This window comes from Equus caballus, chromosome 7, assembly GCF_041296265.1.
Source record: "Equus caballus isolate H_3958 breed thoroughbred chromosome 7, TB-T2T, whole genome shotgun sequence".
NCBI classification, from domain to species: Eukaryota; Metazoa; Chordata; class Mammalia; order Perissodactyla; family Equidae; genus Equus; species Equus caballus.
Genome location: NC_091690.1, coordinates 88,055,479 through 88,066,784, shown reverse-complemented (window position 1 = coordinate 88,066,784; position 11,306 = coordinate 88,055,479). Strand labels below are relative to the sequence as shown.

General features: G+C 37.2%; 1 protein-coding gene across 6 annotated transcripts in view; it reads right to left on the bottom strand.

Moving 5' to 3' along the window:
* Nucleotides 1–8,538: 8,538 nt before the first annotated feature.
* The window catches only part of NUCB2 (nucleobindin 2), a 41,689-nt gene continuing 38,921 nt past the window's right edge, over nucleotides 8,539–11,306 (bottom strand). For 5 of the 6 annotated variants that reach the window (XM_070272072.1, XM_070272071.1, XM_070272073.1 and 2 more), the window contains 3 exons: nucleotides 9,716–9,886; nucleotides 9,090–9,171; nucleotides 8,539–8,679 (listed from right to left, as the gene is read on the bottom strand). In XM_070272072.1, the coding sequence (XP_070128173.1) occupies nucleotides 8,672–8,679; nucleotides 9,090–9,171; nucleotides 9,716–9,886 (261 nt within the window). In that variant the 3' untranslated portion in view covers nucleotides 8,539–8,671. 6 annotated transcript variants of the gene reach the window in all.

Sequence of the window (11,306 nt, the reverse complement as noted above, 5' to 3'; positions counted from 1 at the left end):
TTTTCATAAGTCTGAAATGATTTTGAGTTGAAAAGCTAGACAAAAATTTAAACCCTCACAGTCTAGAACTTCTAGTCCTTTTCCTCTAAACTAGAAGGAAAAATATCATATAGTTAGAGAATGACAGATCCAGGGTCCTAACACTCAGTCCCCAGTACTTTCCACTAGACCATAATCATGGATTCTTGGTTACTGTGATGTCTTCCTATTAAATGTTTCTTGAATTTAAGTGGAAATGTTTCCTACATCTTACACAAACACCGGTGTGTGTGCATGTAGCCGTAAATCCTCTGAAGTGACATCCAAATGCTTATAGAACCTTCATGACATCAGCCAGGGTTCCTCCCCGGTGTGGATTCTCTCATGTTGAAAAAGGTTGATGTGGTTTACCAGTAGTTCCCAAACTTGTCTGCACATTAGAATCATCTGGAGATCTTTAAAAATTCCAAAGACCAGACCACACTCCAGAAGAATGAAATCACACACTCTGGAGATGGGACCCAGACATAGTATTTTTGGAAACTCTTTGGTTTTCCAAAATGCAGCCAAGCCTGGAAATCACTGTGATTTCCACTTCAGTGCTCTCGCTGGAAGCAGAGGCTGGAGACAGCATCTACCAGGAAATGATGGAGAAGGGGTTCCTTCATGGGTAAATGATCTCTATGGCCCTGTGGTGCCGTGACTCTATCATGTCAGTATTTTACAGACAATCCATTCTTTCAATATTGTCGAATTTGTCTTTTTCCCCAGAAAATTACAACAAATATTACGTATTTTTCTGATTTTACATTTAATATAATTAAAAATGAACCTATACAAATGATGACTAGAATATTTTCCAACAAATATTGCACTGGAAGAATGTTTACAACATATAGTCAAAAAAACAAATTCAAATGTAACAACCTGTAAAAGTCTCTGTGTCTTCCTGATTATCAAATTAAAATCCAGTTATTTATTTGTGGCTCTAAAAAGAGTCTAATTATCTAAATAAGCCAAGAAGATTTAAATCTAAGTACACTTCAGACTATTAAAATTTCTTTCCAAGTTTAAAATTAACAGAACATTTTTAGCCACGTAGTTATAAAAGGTTATGTTTTTAATCCAACATTTAAACTGAAAAATTTTCAAGACCCTCCAAAATTAGTAATAACAAATAAAATAAAAGGTCTTTAAAATCCTGACTTTAAAGTAGGATGTATAAACCATCATTATTAAATTGTTTCTCACACATAATAAATACTGATAAGAATATGGGTTATGCAGCACTGTTTTCCTTCATGAAACGGAAAAGCAATATGAAAAAATATTTTTTTTCATGTTTTCGTTCCAGAAGACAATTTTTTCAGAAGACACAGAATAACTAATGGCCTTCCCCCCAGACCTATTTTAGGCACAAGCTTACATATAAACACACACACATTCCTTCCAAAAATATGGTTTTTGAATTAGAGGCTATATAAATTGGTACACAGACAGACACTTTCAAAGTTGCAAGGGCTTATACTTTCCTGTGTGCTAACAGATCCTGGACTAACAGCTTCAGAGAAAGCAACATGTTCCCTGAAAAGGAGCGCCTTCATCCACCTGGGCTACAATACTTTAGCCTCCAGGGATCTTCCATTCCTAGGCCCTGAAACTGGATAGAAAGGTGCAGACAGAACTCTCCGGAAGTCACCAGGCATCACAAAGGAATGAAGGAGTCACTGAGGGCATTAACTGACTTCCAGTTGTTGTCCTTAAAATAAAATACGTAGCCTCTATTTTATCTTTGATATAAATCTTTTGGAAATTAATCCTGTTTTAGTAAAGTCACCCCTACGTCTTAATTAGTAATACAACAGACTCTCTTAGAGAAAAAATGAGTAGTTTGGGATGGGGGGGGGGATTCATTTGAAAGCCCTGATAATAAGCCCCATGAAGCTGGTGGCTATTGAAACTTTAAGACAGTTGACAACAGTGCTACAACATTCTACGTCCCTCAAAGCTTTCTCCGATGATGAAGAGGTACATTGCAGTGGAATAAGTCAATACAAAAGTGGAAAAATGGGAGAGTACATAGAGTGGAAAGAACTTAATTAAAACTGAGATAATCTAGGCAAAAGTAATGAAGAAACAATGAACTATCTTACTTGTCTTCTAATCAGAGATCACTGAATTCATGTCCTGGTCTATCTATTCCAAAAAAATTTCTTTTCCTTTATTAACAACTGTAAAATGTCTGCACAAAGTATTTTTTTAAACTCTTATTATTTAAGGAGGGTACAAAAAACCTAAAGAACTGAACAAGGGACGTTCATTTGTTCCACAAGCTAGTTCACTCTGTCAAAGGGCAGGGGTCAGGAGACAAGGACTCGTTTTCTCCCAGGTTAGAAGCACTCTCCAAGGTGCTCAGAAACCACTCTGGGGATGGCTGCCTGCTTGCCTAACCAGCTCTCAAAATCCTGCCTTTCCTGCAAATGTGGTTTTCTTTTCCCCAAGATGAACCTTGACTCTCAATGAAATCTAGTATGAATGTCAAAGAGAGTGAAAATAAACACACATGAAAGGAAACAAGACATGCAGACAGGAGGAGAACTGAGATCTAGTCAGAAAAAAATTAAAATACAAATTCTAAGATACATTACCGAATGCTACAGAGCAAGAAGGAATCACTACACAGAAAGGATAGGAGCACTAAATTGCTGTACTTGACAGAAATGTTTCCATACTACCATAAAAATGTTTAAAACATCAAAGGGCATGGCGAATATTTTTTAAAAAGGAAATAATCTATAAGACCTCACTTCTCTAATAAGGAAATATTTACGAAGTAGCAACACCAAGAACAGAAAGGGTAAAATTCAAAAGTAAAGCAAACTGAAATCACTTTAACAACTGAAGGATAAGAGTGGACAGCAGAAGAGGTAAAACGACATAGCAACAAACAAACGCAGAAGGGCCCGGGGCTGCAACGGGCTTCACACGCCACACACGGGAACTTAAACCGAGGGCAGGGGACTCAATGAAATGACACACACTCTCATATCGCTCAAGATGAACTTTTAAAATGAACTAAAATTGAACAGAAATAATTTTTTTTTTTTTACTGTTTGATTCTATTTATACAAACTACAAAAACAGAGAAAATTAATCTATGGTGTCAGAAGTCAGACTAGTGACTGCTGTTTAGAAGTTAGTGGCTAGAAGAGGACATGAAGGGGGTTCTGGGGTCAAAAAATAACATTTTAATACAATGATCCATGGGAGATGACAAAGAGAACTAGATAGAATTTTACTTTTCCTCTCTTGCTTTTAAAGCACTCAGACAAGTCATAACTTTAAAATCATGTGGAAAATAAACTGTCACTCATTAAAATTCCGTGGAGCAGCAAAATTATAGGAATTGTAAAATAAAGTATTTTACCCCTTTACAAGATATATATTCCTAATCCTGGAAAGTCTTGGGAAATATACTTATTACTAAGGATAAAACAAAAGGAGGTAAGAAGATTTGCCCAGCAAAAGTCAAATCTATTGCTTGCAATAGATTGTCACCAAATTATAAACAAAACAATCTTGTTTACAAGCATACAGAGCTTTGAAGACATCCAGAAGGGTGAGCACATAAGGAAAAGTCGAGGGCTGGCTGACGACCAAGCTGGTGCATGGCATTCACCATCAAGAACATGACTGGCGGGGGCCGGCCTGGTGGCACAGCGGTTAAGTGCACACGTTCTGCTTCTATGGGGCCCAGGGTTCGCCAGTTCGGATCCCAGGTGCGGACATGGCACTGCTTGGCAAAAGCCATGCTGTGGTAGGTGTCCCACATATAAAGTAGAGGAAGATGGGCATGGATGTTAGCACAGGGCCAATCTTCCTCAGCAAAAGAGGAGGATTGGCAGTGGATGTTAACTCACAGCTAATCTTCCTCCAAAAAAATCCATGACTGGCATCAATTAACATGTACACTAAAAGCTCTGCAATGCAAACTGTGGAGATCTGTAAACATAAAATGTGGCTGTGTTTCTACATAACTCTATAGGCAATATTTGAAAAAATCTAAATTCTTCAAATTAAACCAAAGGTTTCATTGGTTTGGTTTGGTTTGGTTTTGCTTTGCTTTTGTCTGAATAAACAGGTTGGCAGTGCTGGGAACCATAAAGCCAAATTTTTCAATTTGGTGTCCTCCCCACTTGCTGCTGCTGCTGCTTCTGCTTCTGGCTCAGCTCTTGGATTCTCTAAGAAATGGTTACTAATTCACAGCTAATTACTCATCTAAAAAATAAATTAAAATATCGGTAGGGAAAGATTGGAATACTGCTAATGATATTGTATTTTAAAAAAAGCACGGAAAAAAATCTGATTTCCTTCAAATCTCACACCTTGAAAGCAATCTGTCATTACAGTCTTCCATTCCGTCACCCATAAGGAACAAAAAAGTAAACTTTGCATTTAACTTAATATACCTTAGTCTCTCAATTCCACAAAAACAAATGAACAAAGTTTTAAGTTCAGGCACCAGTGGTTAAGGGTGAAGGTTAACTTCAACACGTTCTTCAGGGGATAAAAATCTTGCATGAAAACGATCAAGCTCATCATTTAACTCTGGCTCTTCTTCAGTTTCTTCTTGATTGTACTGCACAGCTACAAAACAAAGATTAAATTTTAGGCGCTAACCAGAACTGGGCTTGTCAAAATTTCTCCCTAAAGAAAATACATTTCTCACTCCCTCTTTTATCGGCAAGGCTATCTTAAAAATCGCATTATCATAAAACAAAAATTTTCTTTATATTTTCCTCATGTGAAAAATAGATTTGCATTTAGGCTTATGGCAATACAAATCTGTTCAATTAGCATAAAAATAATGCTGTTGGAAACAAATCTTGGTAAAAAAAAAGTATAGCTATGTTTCAAAGGATTTTTACCATTACTTCTAAATTATAGTTTTCTTTAGTGAGAGTCAAATATTCTAGAGAACCATCATCTTTTAAAATAAAATTGTAATTATATACACATAAGTACACTATAAAATTGACATGCTTCATGAAAATTCATATATGAAACAAAACCCCAAATGACTAATACACACGACTAAGTCAGCTAAACTAAAGACTACTTAATATCTAAAGAAGTACGAAGAAGAATGAGATCAATTAAACAGGACCAATACTTTCTAACAGAACTGGAAAGAGTAGCGGTGTTAGTAACTCTCTAAGAAATAATATTCTCATAAACGCCCAGTATTCACAAGAACTGGAACTCCTTAGGTCCACAAATAATGTTAAGCTAACAATTATTTTTTTAATGATGTAAATTATAATAACATGCTGGAAACTGTGGGGTATGTCTACATTAATATCCATCCATTATTTAGTCATGCCAAAAAAAGCACTTTTAGAAATTTCTCTAAGTTCTCTTCTAATTGCTCCCTGATTTAACCCTAGTCCACTATCTAAAAGAGTTTATCCCAGGTGAATCACTGTCTTATCACAATTTCTGGTCATAGAGTCATCAACAAAAGAATATTCCAGACCATTTTTTAACGTTCCCTACAATTTAAACAATAGGGATAGGAATTCTTCTCCATCTCTAAGAAACATGGCATTACTCTGTTGAGTGATCTTGTGGGGGTTATTTTAAGCTGTATATAAGTAAAACTTTTCCAGACTGCTATATTTAATTTTGGGATCCATGATTTAAGGGAAAAAATCAGAAGTATGTGTGGAGGAATATACAATGATTATTTTAAAATTTGTAAAACAAGGACTAAATGTTTAAAAAATTATTAATGTTAAAAGAAATGATGTAAAATTGTGAGGTGTTACAGTGGATTGGTTCACTCAACAGCTTAAACCTGCATTCCTGTCCTACAGAGGTAGGAAAGTTAAACACTACCATTTCCCAACCTCCCTTGCAGCTAGGATTCCAGACATAATTGGTTCAATCAAACAGATGTACTCACTTGAGACTTTTCCTCAGAACCGAGTCACATGGGGAGAGAGGCAGGACACTAGGTGTCCATTTTTGCCCACACAAAGCAAGGCAAAGGCGGTGTGGTTCTGGAGCTGGCAACTGTTCATGGCTTCTTAATCCAGCATGTGGCTTCCTGAACTGTCAGGCAGCTTCTCGATTGTTCCAAAAGTAGCAGCTTCTTTGGCAGCTCACTCTTGTAATGGAGTTCCGAGAAGCTCAGCCTAGGTTCTGTTTCTTCAGCCCTCCCAAAGATTCTGTGAGCTACCTATATACCCCTTAATCAATCCCATTCTGTCTAATTGCTAAAGAAGATTCTATTATCTGAAACCAAGAATCGTGACCTATACAGAATTTGGTAGCTAGAAGTAAGGTGCAGCAAGGAAAAGGATCTTCAATAGGGAGTTGGCTTAGCTGAGGAGGTAGGGTTTTGGGCAGTGAGACCTCATGCCAGCTGAAGTTAAGGGATCAGAGAAAGTGGTGGTAGAACCTCAGAATGCTAGCCTGTGTTAGCTGCTTCTCGCCTCTTTCAGCAAAGTCCTACAGGAGAGATGTGACTCAGGAAGGTAAACAAGTCTGCAGAAATAGAAGAGAACATAGCTTTGCAGAGGGAATTGCTCTCTGTCTACAAAATAAATTGACAAAGGAGCTCTGAAGAACTGAAAAAGTCAACTACTACCATACTCTAAACTGAAACAATTATAAGTAAAGGTTCTGAAGAAGCTGCTAAAGCTTCCTCAAGCTTTTCAAGATACTTCCCTTAAGAATTTTCTGCCAAGTATGGGAGCCATCCTAAGGAAAAAGATCAGATTAAGATCATTCTCCCGCCATCGAAGCCTATAGTTTAAAATGGTCCCAAGTAGGTAGCGTTCATTTAAGACCCCAGGTGAGAGTGAACACAGAGGCCAGCAAGTACAAGATGAGGTTCTTTGTTAAAACCACATCTTGACAAGTTCTTTAACTGTGGTGATTCATGGTAATAATTGAAGAAAACAGACCAGAAACTTACTAACTTTTTAGAAAACTGTTTTGCCAAAACAAAACAAAAAATAAAAACCCTAAACCTGGCCTGCAACAGGCTGTAGCTATCTAAAACAATCCCTGAGGCCCCACAGCCACAATGACAGGAGTGAGGTGCTAAGGCTGTCCAGCCTCCAAGAAGGGCACACCTTCCAGCGCCCACTCAGATGCATGCTTGAAAATTAATGGACAATAAAACTTCCCAGAGGGCAACACCAAGGGCCCCCAAGCACATTAGACAAGGGAGCTCCTCCCAGAAAGGTGAATCAGGGGTTGCCTGATGGAAAAACCAAGGAATGTATTTATGGACAGAGCAGAGAGACCTTGCTATTTTTGCCAAGCAGTATTTTTTTAATTGTTATGGATCAGTGACTGCTACGTTTCTCATTTTCCCCCTTTCTAAAAGGTCGACTTGATTGCAGTTTATCTTGCACCTATCCCACCATCACACATGTGGTGCTGGTGGGGCATATACCTTGTTTTTGAGTTTGTGGATGGCCAGAGCAGAAGAAGCCACATCCTAACCTGATGAAGGGTACTATACTCAGATATCATGGTTTTTGAGCTATACACAAAAATAGATTGGATTTTGGTGGTTTCCTCTTAGGGTGAGGGAAGTGAGTGTTTTTGGTTTCAGAAGAGTGTACACAGATATTTAGGTAGCCAACAAGGCTGTATGGGTTAAAATTGAAAGTTGCCTACCAAATACCCCCGTTTCCTTCTTCCTTAGTTAAAGAATCCTAACTTTTAGCCGGGTGCATTGCCACATGGATTTCTCAGCTTCCCTAGCAGCTAGATGGCCATGTGACTCAGTTCTGGCCAATGAGATGTAAGTTCACACACTGTGTGGTTCTCTCGGAAAACTGCCTAAAGGAAGATGATTCAACTGGGGAAAGTTCCTTTTCTCGTCCTCCCCCACTGCCGCCAGAAGCAATCTTGGACAGCAAGAATGAGGTAACTTGAGGTTAAAAACTATGTGCTGAGGATAGCGGAACAGAACGATGGGAACCTGGATAACACCTTCTTCTAGATTTCTTTTATGTAAGAGGCAAAAACTCTTACTTAGTTTAAACCACTCTTATCTTTGGTATTTCTGTTATATGTAGCAGAACCTGATCTTAACTGATAGAGTATAAAGCAAAAATACGAATGACAAATGACCTGAAGTGGTAGCAAAAGCAATTCACTAGAAGAATTTCTAGCAGATAAGGTTGCTGAAGGTAGGAAACAGTTACCAGAGGCACTGGGGAACGCTGTGGTCTTCTCAGGAGAGGAATTATTAGTATCAAAGAGCCTTTTATTGAGAGAGGGGATGATAAGCCCCCATAAAAGAGTATCTGTCTTTGTGAGTAAGTGAGTGCAATTTATTTTAAAAGTAATAGAGCTTTCTCACTTAGTTACTGATAGTTTCATTAAACTATGGCATAAGGCCACTTAAATCATTAAAGGAGAACAAAGAAGAAAGAAGGGAGATATGAAAGTGAGAGCAGATAATGAGTTTGTTTTCTTCCTGACTCTGGTAGACTTCAATCCTTAAATATCTGGGTCCAAAAAAATGTGTTCTCATTTGAAAAGTATCTTCCTTTATTCCATATATGCTTTAAAATATTTATTGAGCAGAGAAAAAGGAAGGGAGGTAAAAAGAAGAAACAGATATTGATTTAATAACTTTCTTCCAAGTTCTGGGGGACTTCGGTCTTTAAACGTCTGTTAAAAAAAATAATATGCTCTCACTCTAAAGGTATCTTCCTTTATCCTGAATCTTCTTTTATATATAGATATATTAAGTATTCATTTTTTAAAATATGCTTAGCTAATCATAGATTACAATTTTTTTAAATGTTCTCTGATAACATCAATAATTGATTAGAAAGAATTATGAATGTTGAAATCAATCGTTTCACCATAAATATGCCTATCAAATTATAAAGCTTTGAAATGTGCTGATGCATAAGAATTTTATAGGCCCTTTCATTTTTCTCTAATACAAGTTACTCTATTTCCACAAATATATAGGAAATAGTATAGAGGTGTCAGTGATTTGAAATTATATTTGTAAGAAACATGGATTTCTATTTATTCCATTTTTATTTCCTTAAACAAACAAAATTACATACGTGGCTGGAACTTCAATTCTCCGCCAGGCCCTGAGGGAGGAATTTCTTGTTGTAATTTTTTTTGTTCCATCTGCTGTACAGCCTAGGAAATGGAAAAAGAATGTCTTAAAAGAAAGTAGGGGCTGGCTCCGTGGCCGAGTGGTTAACTTTGTGCGCTCCGCTGCGACGGCCCAGGGTTCGGATCCTGGGCGCGGACATGGCGCTGCTCGTCAGGCCACGTTGAGGCGGCATCCCACATCCCACAACCGGAAGGACCTGCAACTAAGATATACAACTATGTACCAGGGTGGTTTGGGAAATAAAGCAGAAAAAAAAAAAAGATTGGCAACAGTTGTTAGCCCATGTGCCAATCTTAAAAAAAAAAAAGAAAGTATTATTTGATTTTTCTCTGATATGTGTGACCTCTTCGACAAAGCACAACAAACTAACTGAAAATTGTTTTCCAAAATGAGATACTCAAACTCTTAAATTAGTTATTAGATTAATATTGAACGACACAGTTTTAAAAAATTAAAATTTAAATACCATAGCAAATAGTACATTGAAATATTATATTACAAAAACACAGGCTTTTAGCAAGGCACCTAAAATCCTTTCCATGCCACAACCCTTTTACAAAATACCACCTGATGATATTCCAGCTTCTGAGCTTCAAGTTGGTCATGCTGACGTTGTAGCTCTTCTTTTTGTTTCTGAAGTTCATCTGCCTTTTTCTTAAGTTCATTTTCTTGTAAGGAGATAAGATTTTCATAGGCTTTAAGTTCTTCCTCTGTGAAGAACTGTTGCTGATCCAAGGTCTACAAGAAAAAAGTGAGGAAAGAATAATCTTAGAAATACAACAATAAGGTCACTTTCAGCTTTAAAATTCTATGATTAGCAAACCACAAAAGAGTATTTATACTATTACACGTTTTGGGTAAGAAGAAGAGGAAATAAGAAAATATATATTTATGTACTCATTTGAGCAAAAGGGAAAAGAGAAAGGAAAACCCAGAGACTGATGAGATTGGTTATCGATAGAACAAGGGAATAACCTGGGTGGAAAAGGACAAAGAGAACGTGGGAAAGAAAATCACACTCCTCTGAGTAGACCTTTTTTGTATAGATTTGACTTTTGGAAACATGTCAATCTTTCACATACTCAAAAAAAAAGAAAATAAATAAAATCCACAAGGACAGGAAAACTCCTCAAATTGAATACAAACAGAAGCAAATAAATAATACTTTTATTTTAAGTGAATAAAACAACCCACAGAAGGAGGGAGGGAAAAAAAAGAACTAACCCAAGAAACTTTTGATCGCAGTAGTTGGACAATATGCCCTCAGGTTAAAAACAACAACAGAATCTAAACAAATATTAAAATCTTGTTTTGCAGAGGCATGGATTAGCAATGCTGAAACACTTTGTCCATCCTAGGATTGAGCAAATAAGTGGAACATTAATGTGGAAAATGGGAACCAGTTTCATATGAAATATGGAAAGAGGAAAAGATAGAAGGTTGTGTTGGAATTGGAGGTGCCTGATTGAAATTTAAGGAGATAGTGTGAACTCATGAGTTTTAATACACATTGATAGGCAAATATATAAAAATGAATATAAACGTGTAGGTGTGTCTATATATGTGTATGTGTGTATATATGTACATAGACACAGATAATATAAATAAATACATATATGTATTTTTTTAATTCCCCAACTGTGCTATCTGACAGGGCCTAGAAGCAATGATGCTCCAGTAGCCAGGAGCACAACCAGGGCCCAGATCCTGGTCTGTAAGATCAATCTCCAGTGCTCCACAGAAAAATGGCTGATTCCAGAGGTGAGACAGAGAAAGAACCAGATCAGCCTTGAACATCTTGCTATGCTAAAAAGTAAGGAAGTCCTCAAAGAATGATAGGGACGTGCTAGAAGGACACAAAGCCAGTTTGAGGAAACTCCCACTAGCCAAATCTGGGACAATTTGAGCATCAAAAGAAGTAATCATAGTAAGGATTCAAGATTATTGAATAAAACAAGAAGCCATGAGTCTACACTGATATAAATAGAGGAGGGGGAAGGGACAGCTTTTCCTTCCAGTAGAAAGGCAACTAGGAAATGCAGAAGCAAGACAATTAGAAAATCACCATTTGTCAACAGTCATAGTCACAAGTGATTCTGGTCAGATTCATCTGTGGATGCTAACACTAGTAGATAATGAGTCTCAAAGTAGATCCCCA